This window comes from Leishmania braziliensis, chromosome 28 (assembly GCF_000002845.2).
Source record: "Leishmania braziliensis MHOM/BR/75/M2904 complete genome, chromosome 28".
Classification (NCBI taxonomy): domain Eukaryota; phylum Euglenozoa; class Kinetoplastea; order Trypanosomatida; family Trypanosomatidae; genus Leishmania; species Leishmania braziliensis.
The window spans coordinates 328,562-350,311 of record NC_009320.2 but is presented as its reverse complement, the minus strand read 5'-3'; the positions used below and the strand labels follow the sequence as shown (position 1 = coordinate 350,311).

The 21,750-nt window shown below is 55.9% G+C and overlaps 8 protein-coding genes across 8 annotated transcripts; all 8 read right to left on the bottom strand.

Annotated features, from left to right (window-relative positions):
- Positions 1–4,496: 4,496 nt before the first annotated feature.
- LBRM_28_1050 (conserved hypothetical protein) lies at positions 4,497–5,219 on the bottom strand (the record flags this gene model as incomplete). Its single annotated transcript, XM_001566086.1, has 1 exon — positions 4,497–5,219. One exon carries the CDS (start codon positions 5,217–5,219, stop codon positions 4,497–4,499), a length of 723 nt encoding a protein of 240 aa, XP_001566136.1.
- Positions 5,220–6,073: 854 nt separating this feature from the next.
- Positions 6,074–6,565, bottom strand: LBRM_28_1040 (conserved hypothetical protein; the record flags this gene model as incomplete). Its single annotated transcript, XM_001566085.1, has 1 exon — positions 6,074–6,565. The coding sequence occupies one exon, from the start codon at positions 6,563–6,565 to the stop codon at positions 6,074–6,076; it is 492 nt and encodes a 163-aa protein (XP_001566135.1).
- Positions 6,566–7,914: 1,349 nt separating this feature from the next.
- On the bottom strand, positions 7,915–8,349 carry LBRM_28_1030 (40S ribosomal protein S14; the record flags this gene model as incomplete). The annotated part of the gene is made up of 1 exon (XM_001566084.1): positions 7,915–8,349. The coding sequence occupies one exon, from the start codon at positions 8,347–8,349 to the stop codon at positions 7,915–7,917; it is 435 nt and encodes a 144-aa protein (XP_001566134.1).
- Positions 8,350–9,266: 917 nt separating this feature from the next.
- LBRM_28_1020 (conserved hypothetical protein) lies at positions 9,267–9,647 on the bottom strand (the record flags this gene model as incomplete). Its single annotated transcript, XM_001566083.1, has 1 exon — positions 9,267–9,647. The coding sequence occupies one exon, from the start codon at positions 9,645–9,647 to the stop codon at positions 9,267–9,269; it is 381 nt and encodes a 126-aa protein (XP_001566133.1).
- Positions 9,648–10,628: 981 nt separating this feature from the next.
- LBRM_28_1010 (oxidoreductase-like protein) lies at positions 10,629–13,532 on the bottom strand (the record flags this gene model as incomplete). The annotated part of the gene is made up of 1 exon (XM_001566082.1): positions 10,629–13,532. The coding sequence occupies one exon, from the start codon at positions 13,530–13,532 to the stop codon at positions 10,629–10,631; it is 2,904 nt and encodes a 967-aa protein (XP_001566132.1).
- Positions 13,533–15,135: 1,603 nt separating this feature from the next.
- Positions 15,136–16,371, bottom strand: LBRM_28_1000 (conserved hypothetical protein; the record flags this gene model as incomplete). The annotated part of the gene is made up of 1 exon (XM_001566081.1): positions 15,136–16,371. One exon carries the CDS (start codon positions 16,369–16,371, stop codon positions 15,136–15,138), a length of 1,236 nt encoding a protein of 411 aa, XP_001566131.1.
- A 1,180-nt stretch (positions 16,372–17,551) lies between these two features.
- Positions 17,552–18,121, bottom strand: LBRM_28_0990 (conserved hypothetical protein; the record flags this gene model as incomplete). Its single annotated transcript, XM_001566080.2, has 1 exon — positions 17,552–18,121. The coding sequence occupies one exon, from the start codon at positions 18,119–18,121 to the stop codon at positions 17,552–17,554; it is 570 nt and encodes a 189-aa protein (XP_001566130.1).
- A 1,592-nt stretch (positions 18,122–19,713) lies between these two features.
- On the bottom strand, positions 19,714–20,469 carry LBRM_28_0980 (hypothetical protein; the record flags this gene model as incomplete). Its single annotated transcript, XM_001566079.1, has 1 exon — positions 19,714–20,469. One exon carries the CDS (start codon positions 20,467–20,469, stop codon positions 19,714–19,716), a length of 756 nt encoding a protein of 251 aa, XP_001566129.1.
- Positions 20,470–21,750: the final 1,281 nt, after the last annotated feature.

The following is a 21,750-nucleotide window of genomic DNA, read 5'->3' as shown; positions in this document are numbered from 1 at the left end:
TTCAGGGCAGCACTGTGCAGCGATTACACTGGTGGCGCGGGAATGTCTGCTTGGCTCGTCTCCATGCCTGGCTGAGTCTGTATTGTCGATCTGTGCACTTCTCCGTGTTCACCAAGGCTCGGTGGTGCAGAGAGAAGCTGCTCTGGAGCACAACAACAGCGCAAACAAAGACAGAGGGAATAGACAGAAAAGTAAAGGCGCCCCTACGGGAAGAAGCAGGTGGGCAATAGGCGCGCTTATCTCAGCAAAGCTGCACTGCCTCTCTGGAAAGACAGGCAGCAAGCCATCTCTCCCCCCCCCAGCCTTCGCTAATGTGAATAAATAAATGAAAGGCAAACGCGGTGGTGGTGGTAAGGAGACAAGGCACCAACCACGTTTGCCAGACATACACGCCACAACTCCACCGCATGCGTCGACCCTAAGTTGTGAAGACATTGTGAGACACAGCGCGACGCGCGGGGCGTAATACCCGCTCTCGATGTGGCTCCCCCCCCCCCCCAGCGGTACAAAAGGCAGTTGCCACAGTTGCCCTTCCATCACATGCCCCGAGAAGCCGAGGACATCGAGTGGGAACACTCAAACGCAACGCACAGCAAAGCCGACGAAGTAAACGGGGTCCGCTTTAGGTGCGACCCACGATCGGCCAATGGAGCAGAAGAAGATGGCCAAATCAAAGCACGAGGGGGCTATGGAGAGAAAGGCTCTCGAGGTGTAGTGCGAGGCTCACCGAAGCTACGCCAACGGACATCGAGAGCGCGACGCTCTCAGCGTCGCCACCTCGGTGAGTGGGGAGTCGCGGATATCTTCGTCATGGCTTCTACTGTTACCGCTGCGGCGATCGAGCACAAATGTCGGAGAGGTGTATGCTTCACTCATATCGGCTCCATCGAGGTGTCTAGTGCTGCCGCCGTCAGGATCGCATGCCCACGACCGATGAACGCAGGTGCGCACGGTACCACTGCGGCGAGGAAAAAAACAGCGCTGAGGGCCACCCGGCACGCATTTCCATTTACCAGCAACTGTTTCGGCCATACTCACATAATCACTGATACTGCTCTGGTGTAGTGACAACACCGACAGCGTTCAAGTTCGTCAAAAAGGCGTGAAAGCAAAGCGCGAACAAAGTGCCATCGGCGATGCCGATACTGAAGTACGAGTTCAGGCTCTCCGTTGACAAGAGAAACACGACCGTGTCAGATGAAGTGAGCCGATGCGGCGCACACTCCTAACGACGCCGTGGCGTCCTGGGCTGCTTCTCTTCACCCTCCTCCCAATGGACTTCATCGCCAGGCACTGAAAAGTCATGTCGTCATTTGGGTAGAGGATTTTTCCGTCTCTATCCCTTTTCGCCTTCCCCCCCCTCTCTCTCTCTCTCTTGCCAGTTGTGTAGCCTTTAACGGCAGCGATGGTACATATGCGTGAAATACACAAGCGCGAAGTGTGCCTGGTGTGGTGAGTGGGGCCGTGAAAGTGAGCTAAACAGAAAGAGGGTGCAGCTCGTTTGGTGTGTCATCAACGCCGCAGCCACAATTGCTCGTGTATGTGGAAACAGGCATTGTAGGGGCTGCTCCTCCCCCCCCCCCTTTGGCCCTCTTTTTGTTCTTTTTTTTTTCCGCTGTTGGCTGTGATGGCCTGTCTTTTGTGAATGTGCGTGAGTGGGTGGTCGGTGTCATACAGCACGCACGCGCAGACGCACATGCGCATGAGTTAGACTTTGTAGGGAGAATGAGCGAGGCCGCCATTACCAATCACGTGCCGGTTTCGCGGAAGATGAAGCAAAAGAACCAGAGAGGGCATGAGAATGAGGGAGTGAAGGACAGGAGGACGGGCTATCCAGAAACGACAGTGTCTGCAGAGAAAATGTCATTTGAACAGTCACACACGAATACCACGCACGTGACTCGTGGAGGGAAAAGGGGCATCGACAAAGGGCACAGAAAGAGAGGGCTGACGTGGGGGCAGACATGAGCCGCCTACTACTCTTTTTTGTTTCCCTCCTCCCCTCCCCGCGAGCGCACGCTTGACCGATGGCCCGACAGAGGAAACGGGGGGCAGCCGCAGAGCATAAATGCTGCGCAAAGCACCCACGCGCGCACCTCACCACGATGAGCGAACGTCGCAGACGAGCTCGACAGAAAGGAAGCGCCATGAGAGAACCAAGAGAGACCCGGAATCAGCACCTCGCCCACCACCTGTCGCAGCATTCTGTGTGTGTGTGTGGGGGGGGGGGGGGTATTGAACACGTGACGCGTATCATCTGTGTGTTGCATTTTGATGGAGGCGATGACAAGGGAAAAGACTACGCGTGAGGAAGTTCTGAGGGAAAGCACGAGAGAGAAAAAAAGCGAGGAAGACCATCAACGTACAATCGGTCAACAAGTCGGCATGGGGCACCGGCGCTGGACGCAAAAGAATGAGGCGCAGCAGTGAATCTGCAAAATCGGAGTCCGAGAGGGAAAAGCAACGCGGCCAGTCACCATTCCTGCTCATGAAACACGCGCATCCGTGGAAGCACAGCCAACACACGCAACTGTGAAGAAGGCTGACAAGATATGCAGAATGTTGCCTCTGTCGATGTATGCCAATCTCCACCTACGCTCTTAGCATAGCTGCCTACCTCCTCGGCACCTCTTCCCTGATCATCCGCTTACTCATCACCACTCTTCTGGTATGCATGTATGCATACGCACGTAGACTCACCGCTCATCCTCTCACCTCAATGTTATGGTGGAGGTGGAAGAGGCGGTGCTCACTAGCGCCATAGCTGGACGCTGAAGAAAAAAACCGCAGTGAGCGGAAAGAAGGGGAGACTTCTAACAGACGGAGCAAAGGAAAAAAAAAGAGGGAACCTAAATAACGCACACGCACGCACCTACACAATCGACGTGCCGAGTGAGGGCGAGGGAGGGGGGGCGGCGGCGGCAGCAGCAGCAGCGGTGGTGGTTGTGTTGGTGATGGTGGTGGTAAGAGACCGAGGACCGGTAGAAAAGAAGAACCAAACGAAAAGGCTGCTACATCGAGAGGAGGCCCCCAAAGAGAAACAGAAGGGAGCGCGCGAAGCAAAAGAAAAAAAACGCAAAAACTGCCAACAGTCCCCCACACATATGCGAGAGGTTAGCGAAGAGTGAACGCAAAAGAGGAGATGCCCAAGCAGGCAGACGCACAGAGAAGCGCCGGATATGTCCTCAAGGGGAAGGAGGGAAGCGTCAGGGAATGAGGCACTACTTGCTGTGGCTGCTGTTGTTTGTGGAGTGCTGCAAACACTGACACACACGCACGTCCATACCAACGCACCGGGACATCCAAGACACATAGAGAGAGGTAGACAGAGATGACAGCAAGCGTGTACGGAGGCTAAGAGCGAGCAAGAGACGGGAGTCGGGGTATAGCCATTGAGAGAGGAGAGGAAAAAAACGATTGTTCACTGTCAGATAAAGAAAGAAACAGAAAACAAAGAAGAGACTAATCCTAGTAAGGGGTAAGGGAAAGCGAAAGCGAAAGAAGAAAACATTTCGATGGTAGAGGCCTCTCACCTGATCACCAACTTCACGCATTCATCTCCGGTGGGCCGGCCAGCTGTGCGGCTGTTGTCCTCGTCATGAAGAACTCCTTCGTGTATCATCATTTTCTGTGCCTGTCTCCTGCGTGTAAGGGCCTAAGTGAGGGCGGTTTAAGTTTTTCGTTCTGTGAGAAAGAAGGAGTCTCGTGTACCTCACAGATTTGATTCATTTTCATTTTGGTGCTGCTTCCTTCCCGGCAAGCAAGGGGAGTGGCTCTGTTTCCCCCTTCTGCACTTCGCACTCTGGAACTCCATCACGTTTCCCTCTTTCCCCGCCTCTACGCACTGTGTCCACACAAGTCTTTCGGTGTGGGTGAATGCCATTGCGGTCATCTGCGGAACCACTTGTCATTTCCGCAGCACCTACAAGTCGGCCTGTTTGACTATGTGGGCACAAGGCTGAGAAAAGAAGGGAAGGCTGCGGCAGAGGATGTGGACTACACCGAGAACGAGGGGGGGAGAAAAGGGGGGTGGGCTTGGGAAGCGGAGAAGAGCAAAGAGGGAGAAGTTTGTGTGTGTGTGTGTGTGTGTGTGTGGGCCATCGTTGTGGAAAACAGAGGAAACGAGAGCAAAAAGGGGAGAAGGAAGAGCGCCAGACCACCGCCAAGAAGCACTTCGCAAAACGCCCAGAAAAAGAAACGAAGGGCCGACAAGTGGTACGACCCGGGTGGAATGCGTACGCGCCTACGTGTGTGTTTCCCTCCATGATCAAAGTAACCAGCAAAGAAAAAAAAAAAAACGGTAGTGCACGTCATCACACACACACACACACACACACACACACACACACACACACACAGAGACACGCGAGTAAGAGCAGCAGCAACAGAAGAAGCGGCTGCACTTGCGGAAAGGCCAGCGTGTTGTGATGTCCCGGAAATCGAGGGAGGGAAGGGTATATGGGCAGCTCGTAGAGGACAGAGGTGCTGGAGCGCTCTCACACACCTTGGCCAGCTGTCAGGGGACCCGGGTTGTGACCACTGTGGTCCTCGTGTGGGACGCTGAGAGGAAGGATGCTCCCAGCCCCACCCCTGCGCTCGTGCTCGTACAGGATGAGTTCCTTCTCGCGGCCCATGCCTCGCACGTGATCCAGATATGGGTCATTCGCGCCGACCCCGAGTTTATAAATTTCACGAATGGGGTCATTTGAGTTGAACTCCGGCACGCGGTGCACCCAGCGGTAGACCTGCTGGTCAATGTTGATCTTCTTGTTGAAGCGCTGCTGCTGCACCCACGGCTTGGTGGACCACAGGACGAGGTTGTACAGAGTGATGTCGGGGTGCAGGAAGGTGAGGCGGTACGAAAACCACAGCGAGTAGAGGACCACAATCGTCGTCATCACCGAGACTGGCATCGACTCCACCGTCTGCAGCTGCAATCGTATCTTCTCAATCGTGCTCACTTCGAGCCAGTGCACGAAGCGACCGTAGGGGTTGCGCGAGAAGAAGCCGCCCGACACTCCCTGCGGTAACAAGTTGTAGCGGAAGCGATACAGCCAATGGATCGGCTTGGCTGAGAAGCCCTGGAAGTAGCCGGTGCTCGTCCCATCGTGGACGGTGCCGAGAAAGGGATTCAAGCTCATCGGCTTTAAGTAGACGCCATGGTCCACCAGGTTGGCGCGGGCTACCCCACCGGACATCCTGCTTGTGCAGCGAGACATGATCCACTTTCCTTCAGATGGTTCAGTGATGAATTCCTACTGCATCAAAGTGGACTATTAAATGGGCTGACTTCTGCACGTACCCCCAAAGACGCACGCAGAGCCAAGGGTGTACTGTCGAGGGTGTGAAAGGTGAGGACGCGGAGGCGGGGGAAGGGAGGGGAGGGGAGAGAGGCTAAAGATCCGGTGCGGCGCCCTCTCAGAGAGAAAACAAAGCCTTCAATAAACAGCCTAGCACAGGCCCCGCGAAAAAGAGCCCGCAGCGATGATGGTGGCGAAAGGGAAAGTGGGTAGGGGAAAGAGGAGCGACACGGAGAGGTGGCGAAAAGGAAAGCAGCAATGATTGTAGTGACAGAGTAGAGGGCATCGGTGGCAAGAAAGGGACGATGAATTGCAGAGAGTAACAAGAGAGAGTTATATATATATATATATCAGCAAGCGCAGAGCGAAGAGTCCGGCGATTCAGCAGAGCAGATGCTCTCTGTAACTGAATTCACTCGCACGCAGAGAGAGAACGAGAGACTCAGTCTCGCTTCCCCCTCTTGTGTTTCCCATTTCATTCTCTTGCAACGACTCCGCCAGCGGCGCTTGTCTCTCTTTTTTTGCTTTCTTCTGAATGTGTGCACAAAGGAGAAGGCCTGCGGAGGGAGGGGAGGAGAGGAGAGACGGCCCGTACGGAGCGCAGTGAAACAGACGAAGAGGAGGGAGGCAAAGGAAAGGTGCGCACTCGGGAGAGGCACACAGGGAGGATCACGCACCCGCAGGCACACGCGCAGTATCCACGACCTCCACCTACCCCGCAATAACAGAGGTCAAATGAACGTGTGTCTATGAGCTCGCAACGCAGACCGCCTCTACTCTGGTATGAAGAGCGTGGGTGTGATGAGGGCGACGAATGCGCTATTAACCATGGCCTGGCTGCACCGGCTCAGCTCGCGACGCTGCCCACCTCCAAAGCACCTGTAGTACCCCTCTCTCTCGGCGACTGCGCTAAGTGTGCCTTGACCCTTGCCTGTAGCAGCCGCGGTGGTTTCCTCCTCCTCCGATGAGCGCAAAGGCTCCCAGGTGTAGCATACCACGTCAGACAGCAGCATGTCACCCTTATCACTGTCTACAGACTCCAAAGTACCCTCCAGCTCCTGGGAACCCTTCGTGAGCACCACTGTTACTCGACGGCCGACGAGGTTGAAGAGCACCTCATATGGCAAGATCATGCGACTCTTGCTCTTAGAAGAAGACGACGCGCTGTTTTGGAGGGCAGGTGCCGCGGACGCCGACACGGCCGGTGCTGACGGCGCCGCGTTGGTCTTCCATGAGCCAGTCGAGAAGTTCACGTTGGCACTCATTGCTGGCTGTGTTTTGATTTGACGCTTTTCTGTCAATATCGGCTCGTGGCTGTTTGGATGTGGATGTAATTCTTGCGATGCGTGGTGTTTCACGGCGCCCACCGCACATGCGTACTATCAATCACACTCGAGCGCCAGCGTCGAAGTGCACGTAGCCACGATATGCCCACAGACACCGACACGCCAATCACTTTTGTATGATGCGGTGAATAGGCGTCTGAAAGGGGTGAAGCAGCGGATTAGGAACCTGCAATGAATGCATCGCTCAGTATGGTGGTGTGAGGGATGAGAAAGGGTGTAGTGGGGAGAATAAGAGGAGGTCAATGAGGATGCATCAAACACCATGAACAGGGTGGGCAGCCCCACGTAGAGCGGAAAGAAAGATGGGGAAGGTAGGCAGCAAAGGGAGGGTCACCGCCATCGGACCACGAGCACTAGCGGGGACCGGAGGATGTTGAAGAACAGAGAGTTTGAGAGCAGAGGTGCCGGTGCAGCGGCAGAGGCAGAGCGGTAATAAAATTAGTAAAGTGGCGCGGTGACCGAGACAGTCTAGACTGTATGCCCTACGCCTCTGCAACCGCGACTGCGGCCCGCCAGTGCAGGTGTCCTCGCTTCTCCGTTTCCCCGTTTGTATTCCTCATAGCAGGCCTCTCCTGGCCAGCAAGTGGGTGTGCATATGTGACCACGCAGAATGGGGGAAATCCGTGGGCTGCCCCCATTTTACCCCGCCCCCTCCCCCGCACACCTTCCGCACGCGCTCCAGAGACACACGCGCACAGCGGCTGTCCACGAGCTTCCTTCCGACGAGATGGGTAAATGGCCAGCGCGTCCCCACCACACCAGCGGTGCCATTCGTTTTCGTTTTATTGGCAACGTGAACCGAAAAAAAAAATTAAACCAAATCAGGCGAAAAGAAAGCGAGGCGAGCCTCAAGTGAGACACCGACCGACCGACCGACTCGAGCCCACCGTGAACGCCACGGCTGCACCTCAGACACCACCAAAGTGCGACAGCACGAGTGGCCCCACCAACCAGTACCCCCACAGCCGGCACAGCCTAACCCGCTCGCAGGGATGGAGTGGGATAACTTTACACGGAAACGGCTACCACTACTCCGTCTAGTAGGGGGAGAGGGGTAACATCGCACTCAATGGCCCCACCCCCGGTGGCCGCATACGTGCGTGCGCATGCGCTTACACTTTTCTTCCTGTCTGTGACACAAGTGCGCAGAGGTAAGCCCTTGCCGGCGCACTCGCCCAGAATCAGCACACGCGCACCGTTATCCGCCGGAGTAGGCCCGCATTCGAAAGGCGGTCCGCAGGCGCGTGCACAGGTGCATGCGTTGTTCCTTACAGACGACGACCACGGCGGGAGCCCTTGCGGCGGGTGGAGTCGGTCGGAATCGGGGTGACATCCTCGATGCGGCCAATCTTCATGCCAGCACGGGCGAGTGCGCGGAGGGCGGCCTGGGCGCCAGGGCCAGGGGACTTGGTGCGCACTCCACCGACGGCGCGCATCTTGACGTGCAGGGCATTGATGCCGCACTCCTTGCAGCGGGCCACGACGTCCTGGGCGGCCATCATGGCAGCGTAGGGAGAAGACTCATCGCGATCGGCCTTCACCTTCATACCACCTGTGACCTTCACGTACGTTTCGCGGCCTGACATGTCCGTCACGTGCACGAACGTGTCATTGAAGGAAGCGAAGATGTGCACGACGCCGTAAACAAGTTCGCCCTTCTTCACGTTCGGGCCGTACTCCTTAACTTCCTGTTTCTTGGACATGTGGCGTTGTGGCTGGAAAGAGGTTCACTCAGTACACCCTGTCAGCGCGTATGCGTGCATGTGGTTGTGTGTGCGTGTGTGTGGTACGACAGAGAAAGAGAGCAAAAAGAAAAAAGCAAGAAGGACAGAGATGGAAGATGTGGGTAAGCAAAGACAAGAAAAGGAGAGCGTGAGAGCGAGCATCACTTTCGTCAGTTCCTCATTGTGCTTACGCGGGCGTATGCTTCGCCTTGAGTGAGAAAGCGGCACACTGACGGGGTGGAGGAGGCGGCTGACCGCACTGGGCCTTTGCCTTTCAATGGAGGTGCATACAGTTCCACCATGTCTCTCTATTCTGTCTAGGTGAATTGAGCTTCAAGTTCTCTTGTACATCAGAAAGACGCACCAATGACTACCGAACCGTGCAAGAGTGCTCACCGCCTGCTGTGTAGATGCTGCTATTGATGCCGACACACACGCACACACACAGTCACACACACACACACACACATCAACCCTTCTTATCGCCCAACTACCCCCACTCAGCAGAATTGTCAACAGCCATCACGAAGCAGAGCAGGAGTTCCGCGCAGCAGCGTCAGCAGCAAACGCAGAGGGGAACACAACGCGCCCCCTCCTGTCTCCAAGTGAACGCAGGTACATAGAGAGAAGGGACACCGTAGCTGACGAGAAGCAAGAAAGGGAGGGAGGGAGGAGAGAGGCGCACAAAGCAGCGGAGCTCACGCGGCGCGCACACATGTGTGTTGAACATGAACAGACATCGAAGATTACATCCTGGGTCTCTTTTCACTATATTTCCCCTTCCCTGCCGCCCTGCCGAGTTTTCCTCGATGCGCTCTTCTGTCAGTCCTTCACCCCTCCCTTCTCCTCGCCAGCCCCACCTCCATCGCCTGCTTCGTGTGCTCTCCGTCTCTTCGTTACTCCCAGTAAACGCCAAAGACAACGACGATGACATGAATGTACTGACTCGAGTACGTGTAGGACGCGTAGTTGTCCGTTTCCGGGTCCCACAGACAACGCGAGGCAACGCGCATGCCTTGGCTAGCGGCCTCCGTGACCGTTGCATGAGTGACCAGCTTGTACCGATCGTAGCCAAGACGCACAGTCTGTTGCTGGATCTCGGCGCACAAGTCCTTGATGAGCAGTTGTGCTTCCTCGTAGACGTACGGTCGCTCCTGGCCGATCATGTCCTCACAGACACCCTTGATGATGTTCTCCACCGCGGGCACAGAGAACTTGGACTCTGAGCGGGGCATGGTGAAGGCCTCACGAGGGGCGGCGGCATACTCGGATGCCATGTTGCTGCGTAAAAAAGGAAAGACGAAAGAAAAGGGTGAGGAAAAAAAAAAACAAAAAGGAAAGAACACGAGTATGTGCGGAGCGCGTGCGCGCGAGGGGAGGTCCTGCGTGGGCCTGGAGCAGAGGACTGATGGATCGATGGTGCAGCGAGAAAAAATGGGCCGTAAGACATCAAGGAGGAGTGGCAGAAAAGAAAAATTCAGCATTTTAACCAGAAGTGAGAGTGAGAGACTCCCCATCCGCGTAGAGTGCACCGGGGAGGTGCAAGAACTACGATGCACCACTGCGTCACCATCGCTAGAAAAACATCGCGGACGAACAGACAACTGAGAATGAGCGCAACGCCTTGGCTTTTCCTGTGTCGCGGTGGCCCACCGGTACTCCCTGTGCATTAGTATTTAAGATCACCACCACACGTTCGAGCCTTGCCGTATTCACTACAGTTACTCACCGGGGAAAACACCAAGCAAGTGAAGGGTGGTGAGGCGAGTGAGGTGCGCTGTACGACATATATGTGCGCAGCACTGTTTGCTCTCTCTCTCTCTCACGCACAGACACGCAAGAAGGAGAAACACTAAAGTGATCATAATTTGTTAAAAGAGGGCATGAACTTAAATCCACTTAATCGAACACAAGTGAGGTCTGCATTGTCTCCCTGTACGTCTGCGCGCGTGGGAAAGAGGGAGGGGGGAGAGGTGCATGGCTTCTTGAGAGTGAGAGAGACAGAGACATCAGCACACCCTTACACAGAGAGAGAGAGACGTGCATTCCTCTTTCAGTGCTTGAGGAACCACGGCGAGCAAACGAACCGTTTGATAGAGCTGTGAGCCTCCAAACGGTGGCAACATCAGGAAAAGAGGGGCACGTAAGGACAAAGAGCACATTTACTACCACTGCACCGCAATCCTCTGCGTTGTCGCACATCCGGCGGGCTCAGACCACCACCGCAAACTGGGCCCCTGACGCGTCTACCGTCAAGACTACCATACAATCTCCTTGAAGTCCTTGTAGAACATGCCATACACACGGCTGTTTGTGAAGATGAGGTCCAGGCATCGTGCCGCCGCATCCACCTCGTCGAGCGGGCACAGCATAAATTGCTCTGTCCGTCGATCCTTCTTCAGCTTTGGAGACTCATCCGTAATCCAACCGGTGTCTACCGAGTTCATGTAGATTCCGGCCGCTGCGTAGTCATCGCCGCTCGTGCGCGTCATCATGTTCAGCGCCGCCTTGGCCATATTTGTGTGCGGGTGCGTCGTCTGCTTGAATCGGTAAAACTGTCCCTCCATCGCCGAGACGTTGATTATGAAGCGTGGCTCGTTCGGCACGGCATCGCCCTGGTGGTCTGTCAGGCACACCTTGAGGCGACCATTGAGAATAAAAGGGGAGAGGGCGTTGATGGCCATCACCTCGGCCGCCTCGCTACCCTGCACCTCAGCGAGGTTCATCACCCACGAGTTCTTCTCACGGTGGTCGCTCTCCTCCGCTTGCGTGTCGTAGCGGTCAAAGATAAGGGTACGGTCGCACGCCACATGCAAGGCCGCCACGTTGTTGTCCACCAACAGTGGCATCTCGCTCGCGGCGATGCCAGGCTGCGGTCCTGCGCTATTATTGCTTCTTTTCGCACCCGCATCCTCGTGGCGAGCAGCTTGATCCGTGTCGAGAAAGGGCTTCAGGCTCGGGTGGTACTCAATCGATAGCGGCTGCCCCACCGTGACGGTTGTGTGATGGCAGAAAAAATTGTGCCACTCAGCGGCGCACGCATCGTTCTGGATGCTGGTTTGCAGAGCAGCCGGCGGGTTCAGTTCAATGTTGCGAAGGTGCTCCGTGTACTGCGGCGTCCGCGCAATCGTCTGCGCTGCGTTGTTGATGATGGCGAACAGTTTCCTGTACTTCTGCCGCACAAACGCGCAGAACTGCGTGACGACCCACATGTCGCGCAGATCGAGTGAGAAAAGGTGCAGGCGGTCTTTCCATAGCCTGTAGTCAACCTCCTGCTGAAAGCGTGCCACTGCCTCGTGGATGAAGCGCGTAGTGCCGAGCACCGTGGCACCGCAGCGAAGCAGCGAGAGCGCCATTGCGTACCCGATCTTGATGCGGCACCCCGTGAGGAGCACCGTTCTTCCGCGCAAGTCGCGCGCCATGAGGCGCTTGTTGTAGTTGTACTCGCCGCAGAGGTGGCACATGCTGTAGTAGTACGGGTGGAGGCGGTTGTAGCGCACTTTGCAGATGTGGCATCCAATGAACTTGCTCAGCTTCAATTGCGTGTCATCCTCGGGCAGCTCCACAGCGTAGCGCTGCACATCGTCGTAGATGCAGTACCCGTCCGGCTCCTCAGAGGAGGAGGTAGGAGGATTTCGCTGAATCAGTACCGGCGAGGGGCCGCAGCCGCGCACCTTGGCAGAGCCGTACAAGCGACGTGCGATGAAGCAGTGCAGCGTCTGCTCGGCGACGCAAAGCTGCTGCGTGCGCGCGCGCTCTTTCTCCGGCTCTGAGTCTCCCTCAGCGGCCGCGGGAACTGGGCAGAACCGCTTGTCACTAGCCCCTTCCAGCAGCACCAGCTCGAGCGCCCGTAGCAGGTCGTCCAGCGGCACGTCGACCACAGCCATCACCTGCGAGGACGCTGTGCTGGGCTGGTCACCCTCCATCAACGAACGAAGACCATCAATGGACTGCAGCTCGGCAAGAGGGGTGCGCACAATGATATCGCGGTGCGTCGAGGCAAACAGAGAGCAAAGCGACACAGGCTCGGTGCCTCCGGTGGTAGCCAGCAAATTATGCGGTGTCATCTCACCCGCGAGGTGCACCAGCGCCGCCGCACGCCGCGCCACATCACATTTCACGCCGCGAACGTAGCTGCGCACCTCAAGAGGGGAGTTGACGGCGTCTGCCGGCACGGCGCCGTCAAAGAAGGGTGGCGGCATCTGGGAGCCGTACGAGTGCGGGAGATAGCGGTACACCTGTGCGGTGAGCTGCGTGATCACGAGCCAGTCCAGCTCTGCGGTGGGGGCAGTTGTGGACGCCTCTGCCTCCCTTCTCGATTTCTTTACACTGGTGCAGGAGGACGTGCTAGGCGCAAACGGGTCGCCCTCTCCGCCGGTGACGGGTGGGTACGCCACTGATGATGACGGCGCAGTGGAAGAATTCGCCGCAGTGGCTGCTGGTGCTGCGCTGACGCCTTCGTAGCCCTCCACCGGTTCTCCGCGTAGGGCTTGCTCTAGGCGCAGAAGGTTCTCAAAGGCACCGACAAGCCGCAGCACTTCCTTCTCCGCTGCAGAAAGGCTCACATTGCCCGCATGAAATTCCACATTGCCATTAGCTGCAGAAGCGGCGCCTGCAGCTTCATCCTTCAAGCCGTCATCACCGTGCTCACTCCCGGTTAGCTCGGACACTTTTGGCCGCTCAACGAGCAGGAGCGGTGCTACACGGTTACCGGCCTCTTCGCTGCCCGTGAGAAGCAGCGCGCTCAGCGCCTCGTCGCGTTCACGCTTCATAGCAGTGCGGCGTACCGCCTCGATATCTTGCTGGCGCAGGTAGCGCTTGCGACGACTCTTCTCTTCACTCATGATAGCCTTGAAAGTGTTGCGGTTCTCGCGTTTCGTCTTCCGGTCACGGGTGATCATTGTGTAGAGGCGGCTGTCAGAGAGGTAGGGGTCGCCAACGTAGAGGTCAGGATTGTAGAACAGCACCCGAACAACCTTCACGGCGGATTGCAGCTCGCTTAAGGAGAAGCCCCACTTCGCTTCGCGATCTTCTAGGGACAGCGTCACGTCGTATTCATTGTGCTGGCACAGCGGTACCTCCTCCTCCCCCTCCACTAGCGCCTCGGCCGCTGTCTCGTCCTCCACCATGTTTTGACGCGGTTGTTTCCTGTGATCTGCCATTCGCCGGTGCCTTTCTTTTTTTCTGCGTAGTGGTGCAGCGGATGTGCTCACTCCAAAAGCCGCTCGTGGAGTGCTGGTTTGCACCAACGTAGGCGCGCAGGAGACTTCACCTCGTGTGGGCACGCGTAGGGAAACAACGACACGCTTCTCGAATCAGAAGAGAGAGTCGCCAGAAAGAAAAAAAAAACGTGTAGAAAATAGAAAGTAACGCAGACCGAAGCGAAACGAAGGCGAGCCAGCGGAGTCGGAGAGGAGTTTGTGCGTGGGGGAAGGACAAGGGCGATGGAAAGAGACGAAAGGAGTGAGGTGGAAGAGGGGAGGGTGTGGGCTTGAGGTCCAGCTCAATAGAGGGGAGCCAAAGAGGGGAGGAGGGGGAGGACGACACGCACGCATTCGCGCCCTGACCATCCCTGCAGGCAAGGTGGGGGGAGGAAGTGTGCAGCGAAATGAAACTGGGCGGGGAACGGAAGGAGGTAAGTGTACTTCGCTCAAAGCCTCTGCGCCCTTCCTCTTTCTTCTCTTCTGGCGTGCGAGCAACGACGCATTCTCGAAAGGTGTGAAGGGAGACTGGGGTGCTCTTCATTTTCTGATGGGGGAAGAGTGTCAGGGAATTCAGCAGAGATCACCTCACGTGCACGTGCAGCTCCCTGACCACACGGTGATACACACGCGCCTCCCAGGTAAAACAACAACCAATGTGCCTCATGCGCTGTGTTGGGTGTTGCAACTCATCTTATCGTCGTGATCGTGTCAGCTTTATCGGCGCGTGCAATTTCTCGTAGAATTTTATAGTTTGTGTGTGGCGAAAAAGGGGGGAAGGGAGACGACGCAAGGAGAAACAGTCGAGAAGTCACAGAAAAAAAAAAGACACGACGTGTCGCATCGACGTGCACCACACACATACACGTACGCCACGGCCACGTAACGTCCTCGATCACGCCTGTCTGTCTCTTCATAGAATCATCCGTCTCTTTTCTTCTCCTTGCTGCCTATCGCCATGAGCTAACAATGAAACCCCTCGTTCATTCCAGAGCAGCACGCCACTGCTCCGAAGACCTTCCTCATCTCCCTATTTTCTCCACACACTGCGTGCGACTGCTTGAGTGGATACGGATATGTGAGTAAACAGTACGCGGTCAGCCTTTTTAGATCTTAACCAACGAGCTACGACGCACGTGGTACGCCTTTTGTGCGATACAACATGCACACAAACGAAAGGGAAAAAAAACGAGAGACGCGCGTACAGCCGGCACAGCCCACCCAGCAGGGGATCCGCTGTCACGCCGTCGAAGACACGACGACCTTTCGACTCACGCACAAAACCACCAAAGAAAAGGCGAAAATGGCGATGACGTCGAGTTTCTTCACAGAGAGAGAGAGGACCCCAAAACCTCAGGAAACAATGCGGGGTAGAGACAAAGATGACCGCACGGCTCTGACGCGCACATGTGCATCCGCAGCCGTGAAGGTGCACTGCAGCGAGGCAGCTCTCCACGTGCAGGCGTTGCACTGATCTTTTAGACAGCCCGGCTGCATCGTGATGCTTGACCTTGTTTGGCGTGACTTAATAGCGCACCTGGGATGTTTCTAGCGCCTGCCGCGCCTATCCCATCATAGAGGGGTCAATCCCCATCTGCTCCATCATCAGCCTCTGCATCATCTGGCTCTGCTGCGCCTGCTGCACCTGCTGCTTGTACTCCTCCTCATCCCGTCGGCGGCGCTCCTCCAGCTGCGGGCGGAAGCGCTCGAAGAGGGCAGCCATGGCGGGGGCCGTCTGCGGGATACGCAGCAGCAACCTCGAGAGCACCTCCGCACGACTACGCAGCGACTTCTCAGGGGAGCGCATCCACAGCTCGAAGAGGGTGGTGAGAATGGTGCTGGAGGCAACACAAGTGAAGAAGGCATCGCCATACTTCTTGCTGCCGGCCATCACCAGGATAATCGTTAGGATAGAGTTTACGATCACCGGTTCGCCGGTCACCTGCAGGTTGTCCGCCAGGCGCGCCATGTTCTCTTCTTCGATCAGCTCCTCCTGGCAGACCTGGGCACGAGCGAGGAAGCGCACCACGGTGATAGCGTTCGCCACGACGCGGCGGTTAGCGTGGTCGAGTAGCCGCAAGAAAAAAGACATGCCGCTGTGCCCGTCTACGCCGCTGCCGATGTTGACGGCACCTTCCGTGAGAGTGCAGATGTTGGCAAAAATACCCGTGAGAGACGCAAGAAACGTGACAGGGCCTTCGGGGTCGAGGATGCGCAGCATTTTGACGGTGGCCGGCAAGCGAGCCAACGTGGCCGTGCCTTCGCTTCCCTTGGGCACATCCGTGTCGAGGACTACCTCGGAATCGTCCACCTCGGTCAGGGCATCCAGTGCATGGGCCACGTCCCCCATCAGGTCGTCCTCTCCCTGCCGCTGCGCCTCGCTCAGAGTGGTTAGAAGCACCTTGTAGCCGTCGAGGCTGTTTAGCTTCTGCCTACCCTCAGCGTTGGGGCCGTAGATATACAGAATGACCTTGACAGCCATGCAAACACTCGCCACATTTGAGCCATCCTTCTCCAGCTTCGCCATCTGTACAATGGGAGCGCCGTACTTGAGCGCGCTCATGCGAGCAGAGGGTTGGCGGCGGACCGCCTCCGGCCTGCACGCCGCCTGCAGCTCCGTCAGCTTTGCCATACGGGCTTCCTCAGTGTCCGCCTTGCGTAGCTCCAGGAACGCCGTGCGTTGCACCGACTCCATGTCATACCTCTGGTGGTAGACGGAGTAGAGGGTGCCGACCGAGAGGGTTCCGAGAGCAGCGTTGAAGAGCACCTGCCACACGACTGGGTTGATAGGCGACTCCATCCCTCTCTCGTGCCTATGTAGGCTTCACGAATGGCGTTGTAGGTGAGGAGGGCGGGAGAGGAGCTAGCACAAGAAGTGAGAGACGGAGGCGCGGGGGGAAGCGAAGCAGAGTGAAACAACAAAAGATCGGTGAGGGTGTCGCTCCGCTTTCTTAAGGAAATCAAGAACAGAGAGAGAGTGATGGACTGGCTCAGCTCAGCGATAACGACGATGCCAGCAATACACCGATAGTGAAGGTTACCGCCACAGCAGGAGGGGGACTAACGGAAAAAGAAAGACACTGTCGAAGTAAGGGCAGGAAATCCGACGGTACCCCCCCACACACACACACAGAGAGGCGCAGGGGCAACCAGAGAAACGCAACAAGGGGGAGTGATGAAGTACGGAGAGAATTAAATGGCGAGTCGCTTCATCGTCTGGCAAACAAGTGGATGGGAATAAACACTGCGCCTTCATAATGTGTGTGATGTTCTCGCGTGTGTGTGTCTGGGGGGGGGGGGGTGAATGCACTCAACAGATTGAGAGTACACAACCATAACCACTTAAGCACCTGCCATACTGAGGTGCATGGAGAAGTCCACGTGGGTTCGCTCCTTTCGGTTCGCCCGTCACACTCACAATACACGACATACGGGCAGGCAGCGTCTTTTGTCAGTAGAGACAGCTGCAGAGATGGGACGTCTTTTATGATGGCCGCATTGGCTGCGGCGCTGTATTGTGCCCTTCTTTTTCTTTTTTTTTTTGCTGTTTCCACTGATATCGGTGGTTGTCTCTCTTCTGCGCGCGCGCTCTCCCTCTCTGTGTGGATCACCCGCAACAGATCCAGTTATGAATCAGCCACGCACTCCAACATGCAAGCGCGCACACACACATGCTATATAAACGTGTAATCACCACCCATCGTTGTCCGCCACAGCGGTCTACAAATGCCGCAGAAACACCGAGCAGCATAGGGAGAGAAGCACACCAAGACGAGAGAACGCAGACAGGCACACGGGGAGAGCGCGCGAGTCACAAACACACACGATATGCGAGACAAAGCTGCCAGCGAGATGCAGCATCGCGACTGGGCTCCCTGGGTGCTTCGACCCATCGTACCTCTCGTCGACGGCTCTCATTGGACGTGCCTGGCTGCTGCGGCGGCGGCGGCCGCCGCCGCGTTTGGAGTGTCCAGCAGATCCTACAAAAAGGGTGCCACCGGCCGCTCCGCGGCGCGCTCCTCTGGCGACTTCACCAGGCTATTTTTGTAGCTTAAGTAGTCCTCCCGCTCCATCTGCCGCCGATCTTTTCGGTTCGCCAAGTAGTACCTCATCAAGTGCTCCTTGTCGAAGATCGGCTTCGGCATGAGCTTTGAGTTCTGCTTGTAAGAGGGCGGGAGAAGCCCCGATTTAGCGAGAATGTTCCAGGGGCCTACGGAAAGACGGCATCGCTTGACACCAAACCAGTACTTGAAGGCGTCCACGTCAACAGTGGTCAACATAAACAAGTGACGGTCCTGCGTGACTGGTGTGTCAGGCGACCACAACGACTTTTGCGGGTGAGGGCAGTGCTTGCCTAGGTAGTGCAGAAGACGAATGTCGGAGTTGCGACGCCGGTGCGTGTGTTCGACAAAAATATCATACGACTGAAACTTCCACGTTACGTGGTGACCGCGCATGCGAATAATCGGCGCGCCGGGTGCTCCCCAGAGCTTTGGGGACTTGCGATCCACCAGGGCACGCGCGTACAGCGCCGTGCATGACGAAAACATAACGCTGGCCTGTAGCGATCCTCTTTTTCTTTTTCCTTTTTCCCCCTTCTCTCAGGCCCGATGTAATGCTGCGATCCGTGAGAACGTGAGGGGCAGGGTGTAAGAGGAGAGTTCGTGGAGAGGAGTCTTCAGGCGTGAACGTGGAGTCCTAGCTAAAGGCACGAGCGCAGAGTTCACTAGCGCACGAAACAACGAGGTAGAGTGACACGTGCGCTTAATGCCGACAGCATCGAGGAAAAACCTCCCCTTCCTTCTCTGAAAAGAGGAGGAGCCGTATTCGGCAGCACCGTCGACACTGTTGAAGTAGTGGCATCTCTCGTCTTCTTCTTCAAGGCTATTTTCTGCTGCCGCGTTGTTTTGTTCTTCCATGTCATTTGGCTCCCTATTCCTTCAGAGGAAGGCCGCATATGCGCGCGAACGCCATTACGGTTGGAGAGATGAAGATAATCGCACAAGTCACAGGGGGGGGGTCACTCTTCTCAAGCTTCCCTTCACGTACGCGTGCACACTCACTTACAATCACATACCAACGCGCGCGAGTATGCAGACACACACACAGACACATACGCACATACTTGAGCAGCCGAGCCACAGCGGCGGGAACACAGATGATCAGTGGAAGCACTGAACAAAGGTAAAATAAAAATGAAAATAACGCGCGTAGTAGAGAAGTGGAAGGCCACGCGAAGAGAGCGGCGCGCGCGCTCTGTTCAGGTTTCTCCTTTTACGGGAGGTTAAAACTACATCAGAGGCGGTGGATTTGATAGTGATGCAGGAGCGGATAGCTACGGAAACATCCGGGGAGTCCTCGAGGAGGGAGTGGGAAGGGTGGTACGGTACGGTCTGTTGCCGCTTAGCATCCGGGGGTGTAAAGGAAGTGCAAAGAAGACAAAAAAAGAATTCGAGATGAAAACGGAGAATGAGACGAACCGCAGAGAAAAAGCGACGCACGCCGTAAGAGAGAAGCGGCTATCACACGCTCAACTGTTTTGTGTAGCACTCCATCTTCGACATTTACACGAAATGAAAAGCTGAGAGAGCCCCTGTCTTCCAACCCCCATCACATAGCAGCGCATGACACTGGGGTCCTTGACGGCGGCGCAGAGGGTGCGCCGAACAAAGAAGGGGTGATGGAGAGAGGGCAAGATGCGATTCACCGTGAAAAAAAGGTACCAAGGCAAGATCAAAGGCTCAGGTGAAGCTGCTGCATGGGGCATACTTCACAGTGCAAGTTATAATAAGATACTTCAGTCCCCCATGCCCTCCGCTGATCTACATACGAGGCAGCGCACTAGTAAGAACCATCGTTCTGACAGATATCGCAGTTACCTCAGTCACTGACCTCGCCCCCTTTTCCGCCATTTTCCCATCCATGTATGTGGGCGAGTAAGTCGGAAGCAGGAGAGGGGGGGGGGAGGGAGAGAAGCGAGAAGGGCGTGTGTGCTGATGTGGTATGAAGGAAGAGGACTGAGAAGATCGAAATACACGAATGCGAAAAAAAAAAGACAAGGAGCAGAAAAAATAGTAAGGCGAGGGTGTCGCCACCCACTTAGCAGAACTAGAGAAAACCAGACAGCTACACGTGTGCAGACTTAGATGACACGAACGCCGAGCAGAAAACCTAGTGCGAGGGATGCGTATCCGGCCGCTCCTGGCGCGAAGCCTCCGAGGCCTAGCTTTGTTGCCATGAAGCACATGGGGTTTTCCACGAGGGCGTTGATGTCCTTCAGGTTAATCTCACCATCCCCGTTCACGTCCATCAACTGACGCACCTTCTCCCGGAAGACGTTTTCCAGGGCATTTCGATTTAGACTGTTCTGCTGTGCTAGAGACTGCACACAGGTATACGCGAGGATGCCGGTGCCAGCAATCCAGTACTTGCCCTTGTAGGCGTTGAGCGCCCGCGTCCCTATGTCGAGGCCCACTACAAAACCGAAGACACACTGTCCGGTGAACGGCAGCCATTTGTTGAGGATGCCCTGCCTGCGGTCAAGGGCAGGAGTAAGCTGGGTATCGTACATGATCTGAAAGTCCTTCGGGGTGATCTTGCCATCCCCATCCATGTCCAGCACCTTCACGAGCAGGCCTTGAGCTTGACGAAACCTATCGCTTTCTGTGAACTCCCGAAAAGCGTCACTCTGACTGCTGGCGATCCAGTCATCCCAGAGGACCTTCTTACAGTGGAAAGCGAGCTCGAAGAGCCAGTAGACGCCATCCGCGCTCTTGGCGCTGGGGGGATTGCCAAGGTTGACGATGATGCCCAACGCGTGTTTGAAGTCATCCGTGTTGAACACATTATCCTCGGCGCGGAAGCGCGCAACAGTGTCTGCCTTGCTGGAAAGAGTCATTTGACCAAAGGCGCTCTTTTTCTTTCGCTTGGCGTTCAGTAATCTGATGCCGTGTCAAGATGGCACAGTCGTCTCTACACACCGGTATAAGGGAAGGAGAGAGAGAGTGCAGGACGAGACACACACGCACACGCAACCGCACGTCTGTTTCGTAGGTTGCGGAGGTAGAGGTGAGCACCTCCAGCACGAGAGGACGAATATATGAAAAAGTGTCTTTTTTGTTGTTGGCGAAAACGCAAAGAACAAAACGCGCGCGCGAGAGAGAGAGGGGGGGGGGGAGATGAGAAAAGAGAGGTATTGAGTGGGGTTTGACGGTGCACCTTCACCTATCCGTATTGGGAGCTGCAGGAAAAAACAAGGGAGGGGGGGGGTGCCAGGAAGCACGCACAAATAGAGGAGCAGCAGCAACAGCAGCAGAGGGCCCGAGTAATGGAAGTAGGCGATCAGCGTGGGTTTGAACGAGAAGCAGCACACACACACACGGCAGGCGCTTATCACGCGTGTGCTGCAGCTGTGTCTGTGCCTGTGTGCACACGCCCCAGTCACCGTCTGCGCAGCTTCCTTTTTCGTCTGCTTTCTGATGATGGGGTGTACGTGTTCGGGTGTTGACATAGTGAGGCCGAGAGAGACGCTCAACGGCGTAGCACGTGGACAAAAAAAAGAAGCGTAAGTAGAGCGAATAATGTACATTGTGGGAGAGTTGGGTGGCAGGAGGGGAGGGGGAGAAGACCAACCACGAAACGAGGAAACAGAGGAAAGGCAAACAACAAACAACAACAAAAACAGAACGCAGCTCAGAGAGACTCGAGAGAGAGAGAGAGAGAGACTCGAGAGAGGACTGCCGACGGCAGGAAAGAAAGAGGAAAGGAGATGAACCAAAGAGAGACGCGAAGGCACGGGCAGACATAATAGCCCTTAAGAGCGCCAGCAGCAACAACAAAAGGCTCACGGATGATTAAAAGAAAGAGAGACATAACGAAAGGGGTAACATGAAGAAGAGCGGCGCCGTGGAAATGAGCACAGCAGTAGCAACAAGAGAATGAAGGGCTGCATAAAGCCACAACCTTCACTCATCTCCTCCATCAGTCGTTCTTCCTCTGATACCTTTATTGGGCTGCGCGAGGCACGCGCACTTGTGTAAGGACGCGCTGCTCGTTTTCGTTCATGCAATTGAGCTCTGAGGAAAAAGAGTACAAGACTGAGGTTGGAGGCGAAAATAAAAACAAAATGTGGCGGCAACGTTGAAGAAACGTGAGAGAGTGAAAAACAACATCGAGGCAC